The following is a 20,882-nucleotide window of genomic DNA, read 5'->3' on the forward strand; positions in this document are numbered from 1 at the left end:
AATTAGGAAAACATAATCATAGTTTATGTTTTTGTAGTAGCCCCCCATTAGAATCGGCCAGTTAACCTTGCTGATTTAGACTTTCCCAGGCTCGTCCGGACAAATTGAGCGGGATAAGGACCACGGCACCGCCCTACTCACCTGGCATTGACCAATAGTCGCACAGATGACACGCCCTGAGGTGGCGGTTATGCGTCTCCCAACCACACACAAAGTTTTCCAAACCTCTTTGTCTCCTTATTTGAACGAAAGGAGACGGATCAAACTCTGCAAACGTCAGCACAGACTCCGATGAAGGGACTATTTCCTGCTGTTGTTCTGGTGTAGCCGGCATGTCTGGATGATGATACAATACTTCCTTTCTGCAGTTTCTCCATCGAGCCAGTTAAATTGAGCTATTTTGTTTTCTGGTACGACATGGTAGTTTCCAGGTAAAAAGTACTGCTGGTTGCTTTAGTTCCGTGATGCTTTCTCTCACATCTAGATCACCTAATTTCCAAAAATGGGGTGAAGCGGGCGCCCCGTCCTTGTTATTGACCAATCATGCCCTGGTTACTGTCACTATCCACCGCATTGTCAGACTCACCATCGGTTATTCCTATTGTAAAGTATTGGAAAGTTTGACTTCTGAAAGCGATGATGAAGTACCAGCTCACCTTAAACTGAAAAATATTGCGGTTCTATCCCACAGCATGTCGCAGCATTAGATGTGAAGATGGCATTGGTTTGGTTAGAAATACCATTTTGATAAGGTTAAGACGACCCAATGAACTTGTCTCCGTTGGGAATGACATTTCTCAAAACCTGCTGTGTCAAGATGGAGGAAAAACTATTGACCTATGCGCTTCTGCCTTTTAAAGACACATTTGTTGGTGTGTCTCTTTTGAATTTTTGTGAAGCCACAGAGCTGGAATATACAGTGTATCCAACATATACTGTCAACATTAACGGTATTTTATGAAGTGTGCTTAAAAATAAATGGAATGGACTAATGTATACATATATGCAAAGCTTTTTTTTCACATTAAAGTGTTAGGAGTACTACTTCATATCTATAGACTTGAATATAAAATTCTACATATAAATTGATATACTGTATATATCAATGCTGAATGTTAGTACATAGCAGTCTAACATACAGGTTTCTCCAAATTTGACACAGAATGTTTCTTATCATGGACTTAATTTCCAATGGGAACGAAGAGACCGAAGCTGCTCCTGCATCCAGGGCCCGTAACAGCGTGTGCTTCTGGCCCCCATTCCTCAAGCCCTATGGATCTGATGAAGGTCATGTCGGCTTCAACCCAAGTAAGGTGGCCTCATCTTCCTTCTTTTTCTGTCAAACCATCAGTATCTTTAAACTGCAAACGTATCCGTACAGACACAGAGTGAGGTCGATGTAAGCAGCCAATGGCTGTGGTCCAATCAGATCTGCACACAGAGGAGGAGGCGGGCGACCGCCCAGCTTCCATGAAGAGAAAAGGAAGCTATAATAATACTAATACTACTACTACTAATAATGATAATAATAAAAACAACAGTAATAATAATTATTATTTTACTAATGATAATAAATATTATAATGATGATATTAATAATAATGATTATAATAATTACAATAATAATAATACTGATCATAACAAAAATGACAATAATAATAATAACAGTAATAATAATAATAATAATAATAGCTTTATTTAACACAGCACCTTTAAAAACACAGTTTATGAAGTGCTTTGACAGATGAAATGAAAGCAGAGTGCCCACAATAATTTAAAATGCAACAATAAGCAGGAAATAAATGAATTCATAAAATTGTAAATGCGGATAAAGAGACAATAAACATAAATAAATAACTGCAATATGATAATTAGATATAGAAATAAAAAGGAAAACATTTAATCTATACAAACAAGTAAAAAATAAAATAGATAAAGAAAGGTGGCCTCAACGCATAAAAGCAGTTCTATAAAAATGGGTTTTACAAAGTGATTAAAAATAAGTAGCTATGACACTAACGGTATAACTACCATTATTAAATAGGATTTATTTTGCAACCAGGAAGGATCTCAGAGGATTTCCTAATTGTTTCCCAACTGCTGGACAAAACTATAACACCTTCTTGACTTTTCACAAGTAGGCAGCGAAAGTGAGGACGAGGGGCCCGATGAAATGTCCAGGGATCAGAACAAACTCACTACGCACCGCACCGGTGATCACAACACGTAGGGTTGCCGGTTCCCTGGAAGCCGCTGTCCATGCATCGTTTAAGAGGTTGCTGCTCACAGAGTCTTGGAGACATTTTTCCTTTGTTTATTCCCTCCATTTTGCAGCAAACGGAATTGCTTGATGTTCACCGTGATATAACTAACGGTCTGCAGCAGCGATGGAGGAACAGCAAGTTCACCCCTTGATTATCCTTAGTCTCGTATGCACTAAGCCAGATCGGTGCACTGCTTTGTGTTTGCGGCAATTCTTCACCAGGCGATGAAAACACTGAAAAAGCAGAGGTGGTGGTCAGCTGGTTCAGCCTTATGGGACGTTAGATCTTCCAGGGAGCGGCTTCAATATGCAATGCTGGGACTGCATTTTCAGCTGTATTCCCTTGGTATGATGAGACAAAACTAATATCTAAAACAAATGCGTAAACAAGTGCAAGTCTAAACCCACGAGGGTTACCGATAATTGATAATAATTTCTTGCTGCCTCGTCTTCGGAAGGTGCCACGCTACGCCAACATGCCCAAGCTCCCGATAAGGAGGTGGAGGGGGGGTGTGAAGAGGTGGATGCGGCCCGGACGGCGATGGAGGGAGAAAGCGAAGAAACAGAGGGGCCGATCCACCGCAGGATCGAAGGAGTGAGCATCTGACACCATAGTGCTTTGAGGAAAAAATTAAATAGATTAAAAAAATCGTCTAAATCAGTGACCATCTGCTTATAAATTAAGGTTTCTTGTTAACTCAATTCAATTATGTTGCCTTATATCATAACATAAGCAGCTGATTATGTTATGATATAAGGCAACATAATTTAATGCTATAATACAGTGTATAGGTATAATAAATGGGTATTATTGAAAAATATATAAATTTTTTCCATTATGGTGGCGCACTGTACATCACATCTCTATAGACTTAAATATGACATTTAATTCTAATTGAATTGTTCTTATAAACATAACTTTCCACATATTTACATATAGGATGTGCGAAGAGTGCCAGCTCAAACCCCAAAGAATGGAATACAGTTTTGTATTTTTTTTATTTTAAGGAAAAAAATTAAAAGTTGGGATTTATTTATTTTATTTCTTTCCTCCTTAACCGTGGCAGCGCTCCTGGCCTTTGAAGCTTCATGTGCTACCTGTCTCGCTGCTTGCCGTCTTGCGTGCTTCTATATTTAGCCTCACAAAGAGTCACATGAGATTGTTTCTCAGAGTTCGCTCGAAAATGAGACTGTGGAGTGTATTCATAGCTGGGCGTCACCGCCTCGCCTCCCCATCGATTCATCGAGTGTGCGCGGATGTGATAAAGAACCGTGGCACGACGTAGCTTATTTTGTTCCGTTTCAGGAGGAGGAGCTGCTCGTGCAGAGTTAAATGTGTGATATTTGCCTTTTTTTTTTTTTTTACCCCGAAAGGAAAACGCTTCAATGGGCGTGGAGCTCAGAGCAGCTCAGCGCAGAGCCTCGAGCTGAGCCTCGAGCCCCTTAACATGGAGCGATGGTGGAGGTAACATCACTGGGGTCCTCACCTGGTCCTCCAGGCGCTTGAAGTACTAGAATTTTGTCCTTGGAAATTTAAGTCCTAGGATACCTTGAAAATAACCCCTTTTGTGCTGAGGTGCTTGAGAAGTCCTTGGAAAAAAAGCCATTATCGAAAACCTTTGATATTCCCCCTGGTTTTGTGATCCATATCGTAATAAAATGTTTCCAGAATCACTTTGTTTTTTGACATAGATGATGCAAAGGAATGTAAATTTAATCCGGCGTGGTTGGAAATACACACTTATAGTAGAAGATGACAATGGGATTGATAATACATATAGATAAAATAATATTATAATAGTATGAATATTAAATATGAATAATATATTAATATATATTCTAATATAAATAATATACAATGAGACTGAGGACTGATTATAATATATATTAATGAATAACTATCACATTGAAAATTGATTATATTTGTTTTGCATGAAGTCCTTAATAATGAAAAAATAGTGCTTTAAAAAGTCTGTGAATTTCATTTTCTAACACATGCAGAATAAACCCTGGTACCAACAGATTTTCTTTCTGCTTCACTGTTTATTCCATAAGTTATTTTATGTGTTTTTATTTTTTATTTATATTCTATATTTTATTTTTGGACATGACCTTTTATTTTTTTAGGGTCTTGTTAATTCTTATATGTTATGAGGTATTCAGGCTCGTAATGCTGACACCCTGTTGCCCTTTTTCTGTGTTATTTTTAGGTTATATCTGTTGTTTATCACTAAGTTTAGTGTATTTGCCGTATGCTATTTTCCATATTTTACCATATATTGCTGTTTATTATTTATGTTTTCTATTTGTATTGTATTGTATTGTATCCATCCATGTGCCAAATGTATTATAAAGGATAACAATGAATCACAGATCCATAGTGAACTTTCAAAACAGTTTTACCAATGAATTAATTCTGTAGTTTTTCTCCATTTTGACACATTTTATATACCGTAATTTCCGGACTATTAAGCGCACCTGAATATAAGCCGCACCCACTGAATTTTTAAAAAATGTTTATTTTGAAAATAAATAAGCCGCACATGTCTATAAGCCGCAGGTGCCTACCGGTACACTGAAACAAATGAACTTTACACAGGCTTTAACGAAACACGGCTTGTAACAAAGATAAATAGGCTTTAACGAAACGCGGTTTGTAACAAAAATAAAAATTTGCGGTAAACAGTAGCCTACCAAGAAAGTCATTGGTCACTATCTTCCTTCTCCTGCGCATTGAAACCACTGAACTCATCTCCTTCGGTGTCGGAGTTGAATAGCTTCAGAATTGCTTCATCCGAGGTTGGATCGTTTTCATTGTCGCTCTCGTCACTTTTATCCGGAGGCAAATTCCCCGCTGAGCTCATGCTGCCCTCTTCAACACGCAGCAGTCCAGCCTTTCCAAACCTGTTGATGACAGTGGATTTTTTGACAATGCTCCACGCTGTCAGGACCCACTGGCAGACACCATGATGCTCCACCTCTAAAATCCTCAAACTTCATTGCGGTGGCGATTGTTTTGGCTTTCAGTCGGATCTGCACAGGTGAAACACCTCGGCCGTCTGCTCTCTGTGTGGTGACCCAGTCTTCAAGCTCATTTTCTAGTTCAGGCCATCTGCTTTCCTTCCCTCTGAAAGCTTTTGTTGTCTTTTTGCACCGAGTCAGTTCCTTACGCTGCTGTTTCCAACGTCTTATCGTCGCCTCATTAAGGCCAAGCTCCCGTGCAGCAGCTCTATTTCCTTTTCCAACAGCCAGATCGATCGCCTTCAACTTGAAAGCTGCATCATATGCATTTCTTTGTGTCTTTGCCATGATGAGGGTGATGAAATGACTACCGTAAATGATGGGAAGTTTGAGCGCGCTCGATTTAATCTAAACAGTTACATTGTTTCACCTTAACCCATTCGTCAATTTCATTGGTCTAATGAAAGCTTCATGCCGCCAAAAAGCTGAGCGCCGTCACATAATGTGTTTTTTGCTAATTTTTTTGGCGGCATGAAGCTTGTGAAAGCGGGAAAAATCTATCAATTAGTCGTGTCAGCCCCAGGTAGCAGACACAGGCGTCTGTCCCCCTCCATCTTCCTACGTCCCCGGTCCTTTCCTGGATTTCAACACATGGCCGATCGCCATTCCTCCGTCCATAACTGGAGGCCTTCAAACATAAATGGCCGCCATGTGGCTATCGGGAGGGTCGTTTACATCCGGCCGCTGCCTCGGCAGCCGCAGGTGGAAGAGGGTGAAAAGATACGTTCTGTAGATCTCAGGGATCGCCTTTGTTGTTCACATAGAGGGGGAGAGAAGCTGAGCGAAGCCGAGCAAAGCCCCCCTGGTCGGATCGGGGTCTTGGACTTTCAATCAAGTTTGTCTTTTCAATCAAGAGAAGTTTTTTTTTACTTTTTTTTTATTTTTCTTAAGCTTCACTTTTTTTCCCATTTGTTTTTAACCCAGAGTTTGTAGCCGTAACAGAAAAGGCACTGTTTCATTTGTGGTGAGAAAGGGGTATTTCAGCCTTTATTTTGTGATCGGTTGATCAATGTAGGGGTTCTCAACCTGTGGTCCCAGGCCCCAGTTAGGTGAAGAGATGGTTGAGAGGCCTCAACCTGTTATGAGCTCATCAAAGGCCCGCCACACTGCAGCCGGGGGAGTGGAGGCATCTACACACACATCTGTGGTGTGTGCACTGAGTTTGTTGTTTCAGTGGGCCAAGCGGATCCCCCCGCCTCCCGTCGCCCCTCCCCCTTCCCAGACCAGACCCGCCCCATCCCAGTGGCCCACCTCCGGCACCGGGGGGGAATGCCCGACCTGTGGCAACCAGCGTCAGGCCTTTCCGTCCCGCTGCCGTTTGCTGCTTCTCTCTGTAGTGGGAACTGCAGCCTCATTAATCAGGATGCTTGGCAGGTGAATGCAGGGTCTGAAGGTGTGTGTGTGTGTGTGTTTATGTGTGTGTGTGTGCATGTGTGTGTGTTTTATGTCTGTCTGTGTGTGTGTAAATGACGGGGAGAGAGACGGAGAGAGAGAGGGAGAGAGCGAGGAAGGGAGGGAGAGAGAGAGATAGAGGGAGAGAGAGAGAGGTAGACCGAGCCAGCTGCTCTCCAGTAGCCGGAGGCCCATGGCTGGGTGAACAAGGATAATTGAACCTGTGGCATAATGGAAAGCACTCTTTCAAGATGCAGGGAGGAGGGAGGCACAGAGAAGGAAAGAACAGGTGCAATGGACTTTTGGAGAAAGCAAGATAAGCTGGTGAATCTGGGTGGGTTTGGCGTTTTTTTGGGGGTTTTTTTGGCACTGAATCTGGGTGTTTGTCTATTGTCTGGGTCTTTCACTTTAGCAAGGGATCCCAAACCTCTATATAGAGCAGACCGCCCTCGAGGACGAACCACCCCTCCCCCTAAAAAAGTTTTACTTATTACATTTAATTTAAATGACAAAACGTTTTTTATTGATACGAACAATGCGATCGGATGTAAAAACGTTAAGTTTTCCATTACTGACAATAAGAGAAAAGCATGAGGTCAACCAAAACTGGACCAACCAACACAACACTTTAATCTTCATCAATAGAGGTTGATTGAAAAATGTTAATTGAAAACTTAGTGAAGAACTTTAACTTTTAACCAAGCTTTTTTTTTCACCTCCTCAAAGGGATATCAGTGCTTTTTCCACCCCCAAATACAAACAGACTATAAATGGAAAACAGTTTGGTTGGGTCCTGGTAGTTCAGAATATCAAGTAGCACGTCCAGGACGGACTGTAAAAAACAATAATTTAATCAGATCTGAGCAAAATTAGACTCCCGTGGATGTTCCTGGAATAGGTTGCATCAAACCGTTGCCTTCCCCCAGGCTTTTTTTTTCTTATTTTTTTTTTCATAATGCCAGAATGGGGAGAGGGGGGGCAGACATTGCCGCTCCTCTCTGTAATAAAGGAAAGAGAATCCAATTCTCATTCAGAGTCAGCGAAATCAATGACCCCGAGACGGATCCGTGTGAAATGTGATATGAACCCCATCTCCGGGGACTGGGCAGCGCTCTGACTGACAGCTGGCTGACAGGGGTTAACTGGCTGAGAGGCCTAACTGGTTTCGGTGGTGCCGAGCTGCCGCTCCCTCTCACCCTTGCCCCGATGCAAAGAGGAACCCAGGAGTGAAACAGGTGTGTGCCCGGGGACACGTACGGTCGAGTGCCAATGGCTGAACTCCCGAGCTGTTCCTGCAACCTGTGAAGCTGGCTTCATACCGACCAGGACAAACGACAGAAACAAACCGGAACTCCATTCTTCCTACGGAGAGTCGGATTCCTCACGCGAAAAAGCTGCTGTGTCTTTTTGCGTCCGATCGAGGCACCGGGAAGCGTTCACATTTTTTTTTTAACTCTCAATCAGGAATGTGGAAAATGTTCAGCTGAGTAACCTACTCTCTGTTGTATTTTGTGACCCGAAACTCAGACGCAGTTCACCCGACGTTCACTAGGGATGATCCGACTGTCCGGTACGATTACGGTGCATTCAGTGTGAAGCGAGTTTTGTTCCTGAAGCTCCGCCTCCTCGCTGCTGAGGACTTGATAATAACTGGTTTATTCTTCTGTATTCAGAATGAAATAATATTTGTAACTATTTAATACCAGGTATTCAGGTATATTATTTCAAAGCAGTGATCTCTCCCATCGGAGAAAAAATCATTAATTAATAAATCCCATATTAAGTAAAGAAATCCCATATTTTATACTCTTTATAGTTGTTTTTAAATTTAAATTTTTGTTTTACTTTGCAGCGCCTCTTCTCAAAATGTGCAATGCAATTCACAAACTTTTCTACATATTTTTGCAGTAATATTATGTGAAATGGCAAAAATTGCAATTCAAAGGAAAAAAAGAAGATTTTTTTTTAACTACTACAAATGAAGAAAGAGTCCCTTCCTATGATAATATACATTCTGCATATCACCAAAACAACTGCAAATACCTTGAATCACAGTGTGATACATTTCTTGTAATTGTCACTGTTATCTCAGTTAATATATTTTTTTAATTGTGCAATTAAAAACACCATGTGTCTATCTGAGGAGCTCCTGTTGGATTGTTCTGTTGTACTTTCTGTGTCTTGCTCCATCTCAAAGGAGATTGAAAGCCGCACCACAGATGGCTTCCCATTATTCCTCATCACGTACGCCCTTACCGTCACCTTCACAGCCATATCATGCCTGAGGTGAGCGGGGAACACGCTGGCTCACAAACACAGATTAGAGCGGTGAGTGACTGTTGGTTTAATCCAAAACACACCCAGGTTTATTGTTTACCATGTGCGTCATATGTGGGATCTGTAGGAATTTCTAATCTTCTTTTTTCATTCACAGTTTACGGTGCTAATGTAGAATCCATCATATAGAGAACAGACAAATATATCATTGACACCAAATTAAACCATATCCATGCAACACTATTGCTATATTTTTTAATATATTTACATAGGGAAATTACTAAAAATTAGTAAAGTGGCCTTGAAAATTGCATCATTTGCCGAGGAGGAAGCCTAAATAGTGTTTTGTATGTGAAATTAAATGTATATTGATCAAATATTTTCGGCACAGAGACGCTCACTGGCGTGAGCGTCTCTGTGCCGAAAAGATTTGATTCCAATCACTTGGGTCGACTCCCGATAATCGAAAAATAAGGTTCAGGTTCAAAAATACCTGCCTATTTTCCTTTAACATGATGCCGTTTTTACAATAACAAAACCTGCAATCTGTCATATTTCCAGTTACTTTATTGGAAAAACTCATTCTGTTGCAAACATGAACCAAAACATGACACAACACAAGCTCAACATCTGTACACAAGGCTGAACGCTCTTTTCAAACACCAATTAAAAATTTAAGAAATTAAAAACTGCTAAGCTGATATTCAGTATTTTTTACTTTTCGACATTTTTGACTTCTTGAGTACACATTGACCTCTACACTTTATATTATATTTTTGTCATTATATAAAATATTAACTTATTAACTTTTTAAATTAAACCTTTTCCTGTTGAGTGACGTCAAGTTTGTTTGTACATCCTTTAATCACAGTTGGTCAAAGAATGTCAAAGGGTTTTTAAGATATTAATATTTAATCAGAATCAGAATCATCTTTATTGCCAAGTTAACATGTACAAGGAATTTGTCTTGGAGTTTGGTGCATACAATAGCAAGAAACATAAATGTACTAAAGAAAGATAAGAAAACACGATCAAAATATATATATAGAACATATAAGATATATAAGAATATGTAAAGTAACCTCATTGGCCTTATTGATGAGGCCAGCTGATAGAATAAATTGGATAGAAGAAAGAAGAAGAAACAGTCTTTATTCGTCACACACCACACTACAACACATGCTTGCACACACATGCACATGCTTGATGGTGGCCGGTGAAATGGATCCTCTGCTTTTGACCCATCCTGGCTTGTCCTTCCTCCAGGGGCACAGCCAGGAGCAGTGGGCAGCATACGTGGACGCGCCCGGGGACCAGGTGATAAATGTCCATCGCTGGTCAGACAATGATGGGTGCATGTTTTTGGTGGGGGTCCTTACTGACGTGAGGTGGAGGAAACCCCATGTGAGCACGGGGAGAACATGCAAACTCCACACAGAAAGGCTCCTATTTGGGAGATAACCCGCCGGAGCACGGTGCCAACAGCGCCCCAGGCGGGAATCGAACCCAGGACCTTCTTGCTGTGAGGCAGCAGTGGAATGCACCGTCTGACCCATAGCACAGCAAGGAAGAACTTCCAGAATACATTTATTGAGGAAGAAAATTGAAACTATATGACAAAGGTACATATTATATTACCTTATAGTATATTATAGTACAGAAAATTCACGTAATTTTGAAGTATAAACTATTTGAAACACAAACATAGGCATAACACAAGAATACGCTCAAAGTCGTGTTGTCACAAACATCTCGTGGTTGAAGTTTCATCCAAATAGATCACAGACAGTCTTTCAGCATTTCACTCCAAACTATGCCCATCCCAGCTAAAACAATATATATAAACGATACGTAAGACATAACCCACGAACACTGTTGAGGTGTCGTTTAAACCGGTATTTCACAAGGATCTGGTGGTTTCAATTTCATCCAAATCGATCCAGAAATAGATATTAGTGAAGAACCGAACAACCCAAATTTTTCAGCTGTCTTGGTTAACTAAAACGTCACTATTCATATACAAAATTAACAAGATGATATTTACAGTAACACACTTTATGACGTCATCATAATATTTATTATAAATGTACAGATTCCGATTGATAATGTCCAGTTGGACCGTGTCCTGTGTGAGGCGTGGACGCACTCTGTAGTGTTTAGACTTTACCAAACTATCGATTTACGTGTATATTTATGTATTCTTCCCTGGTAGATGTCAGTAGATCTGTTAGATTATTACAGACTACTAAAAAGGAGTCCACAAAAACTTTTCACTGCATCCACTTGAAACCACTTAAATGTGCGACTGAGTGATGTGTTCAAGATCCAGCGTGCCATTGGAAAAATAGAAGCCGTGCAATGGTAATTACTCACAGAAATACCACAATGTTTTTTGTATATCACGAAAACTTACTAAAAATGTAATCCAAGGAAAAAACTCAACAAATACATTGCTTAAATTCGACTCTTATCATAAATAGACATGGTTACGTCATATGAGACACAACATCACCTACCGTCACTGATAGTCCAGATGTACAGATGACAAGATTTAGTTTAAGGTAAAAAATAAATTACTTTTTTAAATAAACGTCATGCATAAACATTTTCCTACACCTAATCTTAACAAACAAATGAAAAGGCAGAAAGTGTTTGTGATCTTGACCAATTCTTCCATAAAATTTAGACAAGAAATCTATTCAACTGAATTTTCAAATTTTACATTATTAACAGAAAAAGTACAATGAAGTAGTAATAACAAATGACATGTATTTATATATTTTTTTATGAAATGTACTTATTCTTTTGAAAAATAATTACAAAAGTTATTTTTGTTATTGTTGTAAGAAGCCATTGTCCAAAATTCACAATATAAAAAAAAAGTATTGAAGAAAAATACAGTCAAAAAAACACTAATGGAAAAACTTTCAATGTAAGTGTGGATTCCCCATACGTCTCTGTGTTAAGAGGCTAATTTCACCAGGATCATTTACAATTTGGAGACTCCAGAAATAAACAATGTGCAGCTGTAAGTTTAACAGCAATTCTTAAAAACAAGATTCAGACTGTTTGCACATGGACACAAAATAACCCAGATCATGTTTACATTAAAGGAAATAAACTTTATAAGGAGATGAAAAAGTCTGGTGGAATAAATTATAATGTTCCAGAATCTCATGAGCTCGTCTCAAAATTATATCACTTTCAAAATTATAAAAAATAGTCGATATCTGGTTGAAATGGGAATGCTTCATACGTAATGTCATGACAGTTTGATTTGTGAAATTACATGAACTAACTACATGATGTTTGTGACAAATAAAAATCTTGAAATCTTGAAATCTTGAAATGTTTGTAAGTTTAGTCAATTTTGATGCATTTCACAAAAACCAAAAGTGTAAGACATACCTAAAATGAATAAACTACATCCTGTGTATAGCCTGCAGCTATATTTATTATTATTATTATTATTATTGTTATTATTATTATGTTACTAGACTATCTTGTCCTCATAGTCTATGTAACAGTGTTTTATACGAAATGGAGACCTCCTTACAGTTATAGAGCAAGTCGTGACAAAAACAGAGAATTAAATCCTTTTGAGTGTCAACCAAGGGATTACAAATATTGATTAATGCAATAGGCGTACACAAGGTCAGGAAACCATGGTAACCTTCTAGGAACAGGCCTGTGTACTTAAGGTCCATGAATGATACTCCGACCATGGCGCTAAACATTAACTTTGCTTTTGTCTCTTGGCAGTGTGGCCTGCAGTTCTTCCGTGCTTATCCTTAGACAAACTTTCAACATTTCAATGACTGTGACGCATCTGACCATGCAAGAAGTGCTTGTTATTACAAGAAGCCATTCACATCCACCATTAATTACTGGGACTTCAAAACCTAACCCATTGTCCTGCAGTCACACGTGAGGAAAACAACACAACTGTTTACGTCACGGGACGTTGACGAAATGGTATAAAAATGTCCCATTATGGCTTGTTTGCACATCGCTCTCTACGTACAGATCGGCAGGTTCCTTCCAAGCCCTAAGGATGCATTGCAAACGCACAGACTGCCTTGAGAAACCTATTTCCAGGCTCTTTGAGAAACTTGGCCGAACAGTCGGTGCCCATCCCGTCTGTTTTTTTGTCGTGCCCCTGATAGTCTCGACAGTTCTGGGAGGGGGATTTGTCTACCTTGAAGAAAGAGAGGACAATGACATTGAACGACAGTTCACACCAAGGGAGGGACCCTCCAAGAAAGCCAGAGAGTTTGTCAAAGAGAACTTTCCACTGGATGAGTCTTGGTTTTCGAGCCAGAGGCTATACGCGGAGGGGAACTACGCGTCCATCATTGCAGTGTCCAGTTGCGAATCAAACATCCTGACAAAAAAGGCAGTTGAAGACCTTGTTAAACTCAACGATAAGGTCACCAGCATCTCTGTTATTGTGGGCAAAAGGCAGTTGAGTTTCAATGACTTCTGTTCCAAGGCCAACGGAGCTTGTGTGCCGAACAACTTACTTGAGATCATAAACTACAATGCAAGTAACATTGAGCGTGTCACACTTGGGTTTCCTTTGCACACCATTGCATCCAGAGCAGTTTTTTTGGGGTCTTCATTAGGTGGGGTTCGGAAAAATAGCAAGGGCTTTGTCAGCTCTGCTCGGGCTGTAAAGCTCATGTATTTTCTGGCGAACCATACAGGGGCTGACGAATGGCTCAAGAAATTCCACAGGATCTTATTGGAAGAGGCAGAGGGAAAAATAATTAAGGTACGTAGATCTAATTAAAATGATGGAGAGGGTTATAATGGTTATTACTATTGTTATCTCTGTTAATTAATGTATATTTTCTACAGATATCCCACTACACATCTCGTTCAAGACAAGAGGAAATTGAGAAACACACCACCGATGGAATTCCTTTATTTTCCATAACGTACGGCCTAGCTATGTCCTTCTCTGTGCTGTCATGTCTGAGGTAAGGAAAAGTCCTAAAAGTCCTAAAATGTAGAGATGTAGAGCCAAAGTAGAGGCCGACCCTGGGAAACAGTCTGATCCATTATTTTCACTGAACGGTGCAGCCTTAGACTTTGAATAGTTTGCGGACATAACATTTGAAATACAGTATTTCATGGAAATTCCACTGCTTGGTCGGTGAGATTAACCCTTTAGCCCTTCGATAAGTCAGCTAGAATGTACTTCATTTTGCAAAAATGGAGAGTAATACAGTGATACAGTAGTCTCTCGCGGTACATTTTTCTGGAGGGAGTTCTTATACATAGAAAGAGTTGGGCGTTGTATTGTGACGACACCCCCAGTTTCATGTCTTGTCCTTCATACAACAAGCAATACATGATGTGTGCTCATCAAAAATAAGCAGTTACACTCCGGGCACTTTCGGGTGATTTCGCGGTTCACAATCTTTTGTGCACGTGCAAGATAACTAAAGCAGGGAAGACATGCCGGCAGTTGTTTTCTACTAAGTAAACGTGCCTGGAGTAGATAAGCAGTAACTGGGAACGGAAAGGAGTGTTCTGGTTGTTTCAAAACGTATGCACCTGGCTTTACTTTCGCAGCCAACACTACTGGTGTGTGTGAACATCATATTGTCTTATCTTTGCACACAAACTGGAAAAGAAGGAGTGCGGTGTGGCCTTCATGAGCTGGAGATTAACAAGGCACTGACTCCGAGTATAGCGTGATCTTCCTAGTTATGTGATGTGTTATGTTATGTGAACAAAGCATGTGGGCATGCGGTAACATGGAGAAAGCATCAATTATTGCATTTTTCTATCACGCATATAATCCATATTTTTCTTGAATCGAGACATCTTCCATGTGTGGAAACAAACAAACAAACAGAAAAGCAGGTTTCTTTTCTTGTGAGGCAATCTGTTCGATATGGGTCTGGGTATTGGGTTTTTGTTTTCGTGATATGGTCCAATACCAAGGACCAAAATTAGCCTGGTCTCAACTGATATCTGATACCAGTGTTGGTATCACTGCATCCCAAGTGGACAAGCACTTATACAGTAGTCATGCCAGTAGAAACGTTGCTATCAAAGGTCCACTACTCAATACCTCTAATTTGGCAAAAAATACCAGAGAAATTTCTTATTTTACCCTTCCTGTAAACCTGGCAAAATCTTTTTTTAAAGAATGTTACCGTTTTTAATACAGATCCATTAATAGTCCCATAGTCATAGCATTTTGTAAATATAATTCAATTTTTTTTAACAGAGATACCTATGCTGAACATCTGTTTCATTGTGGTGTTACTTTAGGCTGGATAATGTCAGGAACAAGGTGTGGGTGGCCGCCGTTGGGGTCTTCTCCGCTGGCCTGGCTGTGATATCCGCCTTCGGCCTGATGCTCTATGCTGGCGTTCCCTTCGTTATAACTGTGGCCAATTCCCCCTTTCTCATTCTTGGTAAGAATTCCTAAGAGACGTACCTTCCTCATTCTGCAGAGATTGAAGTGAGTGAAGTGTTCCGCATATTACAAAACAAGCCTGACTTTCAAGTGTCAAGAGTCTTCGTTGGAACCGGTTCGTCTGGTCTTCGGTACAGTTAATTACAGTCCCATTAGGAAGGTCGTCTTTGAAATTATACCTTTGACCATACTTGCTAACCCTCTGGATTTTGAAATGTAATCTTTTACTCAAGTGCACATGAGTTAAATTCATAACACTACATCCATCCTACATCCAGGGATCGGAGTGGATGACGTGTTCATCATGCTCTCCAACTGGCAGCACACCCATGTCATGGACCCTGTTCCCACACGAATGGCCCACACCTACAGGGAGGCTGCCATGTCTATCACCATCACCACTCTGACCGATGTGCTGGGGTTTTACATTGGCCTAATGTCTGACTTCCGCTCTGTGCAATACTTCTGCCTGTACACAAGCACTGCCATCATATTTTGCTACATCTACAACATCACCTTTTTCGGAGCCTTCGTGGCCCTGAATGGACGACGAGAAGAAAGAAATGGACACTGGCTGACCTGCATGCAAATTCCATCTGAACCCCCTCCAAACTCCTCATCGTGTCACAGTATGTGCTGCGTGGGAGGAGCCTATGACCAAGAAACAGGAATGGAGCAGATACAACCCATTAATAAATTTTTCAAGAACTATTATGGACCCCTTTTGACCAAACCGTGGGCCAAAACCATCGTTATCCTGATATACGTCGGTTATTTAGCTGGAAGTGTGTATGGATGCTTTCAGGTTCAGCAGGGGACAGATCTACGAGATCTAGCAGCAGATGATTCCTATGTTATAAAATACTACGACAACGACGAGCAGTATTTTTCTAGTTATGGTCCAAATGTGATGGTTGTTGTAACTAAGGAGTTCCCATACTGGGAAGAGACCAAGAGGTTCCGACTTCAGGCCTGCCTTGAAGAGTTTAAAAAGCTCCCGTTTGTGGATGAAAAGCTGTTTACGTCTTGGCTGGACTCTTACGAGACCTTTGGCAAAAGTGCCAATCTCGATCTGAGCGACGGGCGTGTTTTCATGGCACACCTTTCCTCCCTTTTCACCAACGCCCCAGAACTCCAGCAAGACGTCAACATCTCCGGAGGAGCGGTTCACGCCTCCCGCTTCTTTGTGCAAACTATTCACATCACCAATTCCAGCATGGAGGTTCGAATGGTCAATGATTTCAAAGAGGCAACCAAGAAATGCACAGCAACTCCCTTGATAGTTTACAACCCGGCGTTCATTTACTACGACCAGTACGCCGTCACTATCAGTAGTACTGTGCAGAACATCGGGTTCACCACCGGTGTTATGCTGTTAATCTCTCTCCTACTGATTCCTAACCCCCTCTGCTCGCTGTGGGTGACCTTCTCCATTGGTTCCGTCATCTTGGGCGTCACCGGTTTCATGGCGCTGTGGAACGTCAACCTCGACTCCATCTCTATGATCATCCTGGTGGTTTGCATCGGCTTCACCGTGGACTTCTCCGCTCATATCTCCTACAGCTTTGTTTCAAGCGATAAGCCCACTGCCAACGGCAAGCTGGTCGACGCTCTCTACCTGTTGGGCTATCCTGTAATGCAAGGGGCTTTGTCCACTATTTTAGGCGTTGTGGTGCTGGCTGCATCCAAAAATCACATCTTTAGAACCTTTTTCAAAATCATGTTTTTGGTCATGACCTTCGGGCTACTTCATGGTATCACCTTCATCCCGGTGTTTTTAACTCTTTTCACATGTACCCCAGAATATGTCAAGGACAAACCAGAAATCAAAGACCAAGTTATAACAAACATTCAAATAAAAGATGAAAAGAAACTCAACAACAGGTACTTATCACATGGGGTGCATCCTGGTGACTTAACCAGATAAGTGCACATACCATATAGGCAAAATGCCTGTGGCGAGCCAGCCTTTGGTTGAGTCCTGCCTGCGGTTTGAGTCCAGCCTGCAGCCATTTACTGTGTGTCTCTGTCCCTCTCTACAATAAAAAAAAGTTAACAATTAGAAACAATTACTTATCGTATGAAAATCATGTTTTTGTGATGGATCAATGGCAGAAAAAACATCATGTTGTGACAGGAAAAAAAGTTTCTGGTTTATGTGATAGGAAGTGATCATCTCGAACTTTAATATTGAGCAAGAGATCCAGACTGTCCATAATACACATTTTTTTCTATCCATTGTTGTTGTGAACAAATACTGATGAATGTTTTGCTATGGAAATGTAAGATTAAACAGGAAGACATCCAATTTATTCACAATTCGTTTTTACCTTGGTCTCCACTCCAGTGAAGGCAATAACATGAAGGTCACATTTAAGGATATCTTAAGTTTTGTAATTTCCTTCTGAATATCTTCACAAGTGTAAAACAGTTGAATGCTTATTGTGTATGATGACTTTTTTGCACTGTTGATATTTCTTGCAGTATTATGTTGTATATAAGAAATAAAGTATTCCACAAGTGGTTTGAACTTCACATCATGTGTCATAGCAATTGTAAATTGTCCAAATTCCTTACAGCATATGCACCCCCCCCGAATGACTTTCTCCAAATGGAAAATGGGAGTGTGATCAGTAATTTAATGTAACATATTCACAATATGACAGTGCGTGATAAACAAAACAGATTCTAACCAGACCAGGCTACTAGTTAGCATCAATAATGAAGGGAAAGTTAAAGTAGGAACCACTCCAAAGCCTGTAGTTGCCTAGAGGCAGAACGGGAGTGGAGAATTTGTTTTATTTCCTGGTGAGTGGATGTGTGAAGCTTGGATAATCATGCGCCACTGTTTCTCAGTTATTGTTTTTGACAAGAGCTTGAAATGTTTGGTTATTTGTGCAAAATCTTTGGTGGTGACAGGGATATCAATGTGTTGCGGTGGGGTGTGGTGTAATAACATTTAATAGCTAAAATGGTTATGGTTGCATAGTAACTGACTGGTAATGAACTGCATCAATAGTATGAATATGACATTTGAGGCAACATTGTGTCGCATGCAATGCCAAATTTAATACACTCTTCAGCTTCACTGAGCCAAAGAAAATACGAAGTGTTTGTACAGTAATGTCATTTTCTTTTAAAATGCAATTTTATTTAAAAGCTAGACAGAGACATTTTTATTGAAAGCTGTAAATTTAACTCGGTGATTCAGGAATAAAAACAAAATTAGTACAAAAAAGACGGTGTTATTTAATATTTTTCCAATCCTTGCGTCGTTCTCTGTGTACTGTAGATATAGGACAACCACTGGGCGGTGGTTCCGCCTGCAAGAGGCACAAAAAATACAGAATACAGGTCTCGGGCCGATGCTGTGTCCCCGGTGGTACGATGCTCAGGCCACAAGGCCCCCAACTCTGTCACCTTCCGTCATGCTTGTCTTCCCCGCCGCCTCCTCTGTGGACGAGATGCCTCCCGCCTACACGGCGTGACGTGACATGCCCCTCCATCACAGAGAGAGCGAGGGAGGGAGAGTGAGAGGGCGAGAGAACTATGGAGGACTAAGCCATGAAGAGACAGAGGCAAATAGAAGAAACGGTGTGGTAGATTGACCCCCCCCATGCCATCACTTAATGAAGACATGATGTGTCAATTTGGGCTGTTTGACTAGCACGGGGGAAGGGACCGGTGTATCCTCTGGTCATAAATGAGTTTATTGATTGGAACAGAGTGTCCGGATTGAGGAGGAGGTGGGCTACGACTACATTCACTCATTGCAGAGCCAAGCATAGCGGACGGGTTGACAGCGGGATGTCCACGGTGCGGTTCGGAATGTGATTGAAAGAGAAGCCACGTTAGTGATGGTTTTTAAGAGTGCACTCCTACAGCTGATTCAACATAAGTCATTTGAATAAGATTTACAGTTAAGGCAAGTTGGCCACTGCATCAGTAGTTTTGATAGTAGTGATTATGTGGAAAGGTGAGTGGGATTGACAAGCCAGTGAAGCGGTTTCCACCACAGACCAATTCCTAATGATACACATCATGTGTATGAAGTGATTACAGACATCCATGGGTACATTTGGATGCATCCGCTATGTTTGTATATTTTCAGGTTATGATCTAAAAATAATAAATAATAAAGTTATTTAACGTAAAAATGTCAAGTTTAATTGGGAGGAAATTGAGGCTTGTCCAAACACACGCCGACCAGTTTTAAGAATGAACGTCATTGGAAAGTCTGAGGCAAGATAAGAGTTGGCTAATTAGGCCCACATCTCAACCATTTCCTGTGGCATTAAAGATAATTTGGACGAGTTCGCTTTTAGCACATGTGTTATAGCTAAGTAATGTGATCACCGTTGAAAGATTTCTTTTGTTTGGGCAATTTTGTGTCATCAACTTTCAACAGATATGGAATAATCAAAACGCCGACAGTGGTTCTCGACAGCAGTTCTCGACCGTTTTTATTTTATTTAATTTTTTTTTATTGAACAAAATGACAGAATGTCAGAGCAGAAAATCAGCAGCGACTATAACAGTGAACAATCAATAAACATAGGATCGTGATAACCATATCCTAACATCACAGTATCGAATTAAACTTAAAATTACAATACAGCATCAAATTGTATTTTTAAAAATTGATTATTTTTCTTATTATGTATTGGATTGTGTAATAACCGACGGATCAGTGTAAATTAAACACGCCATCGGATGGTGTAACTACAACCATAGTGAAAACTGAGCATTCTCACACACATTTCACTGATTTGTCTCTTTGCCTGAATTTGGGATACAGGCTCGGCAACCAGAGACGATCCATGCATCGCATTCTGATCCCAAATCACGGGGAGACGCAGTTTTTTTTTTTTTTTTATGATTACGAGACGAATTTCCAGTCTCGGTCCTTGATTGGAGTTGGGTTTTGTCGTTAAGCAGTGTTTCAGCACCGGACAGCTCCCCCCGACAGCGACACCGAGCCCCAGCCCCCTCCCGCCAGTGATGGACGGGGGACAGCGACCAATCGTGGACCGAGGAGGCTGGAGGGCGACGGCGCTGGTGGGCTGGTGGGCGGGGCTTCCAGAGCGCGCGGCTCCCGGTGCCTCTCCGCTTCGGGGTTTGCTGCGTGTTGTGGTCGGAAGAGGGCGGAGTATGTTCGGCATCCGAGTGTGAAGCTGCCTGAAAAATTTGAAGAAAAAAAAAAAAGGAAAAGAAAATTTGTTCCTTGCCTCTCCACCCTCCTCCTCCTCCTCCTCTCCACCCTCCTCCTCCTCTCCATCCTCTGCATGCAGGCTGCACTCGCCACATCCCGGGGAGCACGGCAGCCTTCCAGCCTCGCATCCAGGTCCTTGGCTTCTTGTGCACGTCACGGACTCGGAGGAGGGGGTGGAGGAGGAGGGGGCGGAGGAGGAGGAGGAGGTGGTGGAAGGGCTGTGAGGCTCCTCACACCAACATCAACAAGCCACATCTGACTGCGAGAGAAGAAGAAGAAGGA

The 20,882-nt window shown here is 41.2% G+C and overlaps 1 protein-coding gene across 1 annotated transcript; it reads left to right on the top strand.

Moving 5' to 3' along the window:
- Nucleotides 1–13,006: 13,006 nt before the first annotated feature.
- Nucleotides 13,007–18,876, top strand: LOC307245062 (patched domain-containing protein 3-like; the record flags this gene model as incomplete). The annotated part of the gene is made up of 6 exons (XM_080020471.1): nucleotides 13,007–13,499; nucleotides 13,659–13,726; nucleotides 13,813–13,934; nucleotides 15,241–15,386; nucleotides 15,667–17,272; nucleotides 18,681–18,876. 6 exons carry the CDS (start codon nucleotides 13,007–13,009, stop codon nucleotides 18,874–18,876), a joined length of 2,631 nt encoding a protein of 876 aa, XP_079876597.1.
- Nucleotides 18,877–20,882: the final 2,006 nt, after the last annotated feature.

The sequence above is a fragment of the Zeus faber genome (genome assembly GCF_960531495.2).
Source record: "Zeus faber genome assembly, chromosome: 19".
Classification (NCBI taxonomy): domain Eukaryota; kingdom Metazoa; phylum Chordata; class Actinopteri; order Zeiformes; family Zeidae; genus Zeus; species Zeus faber.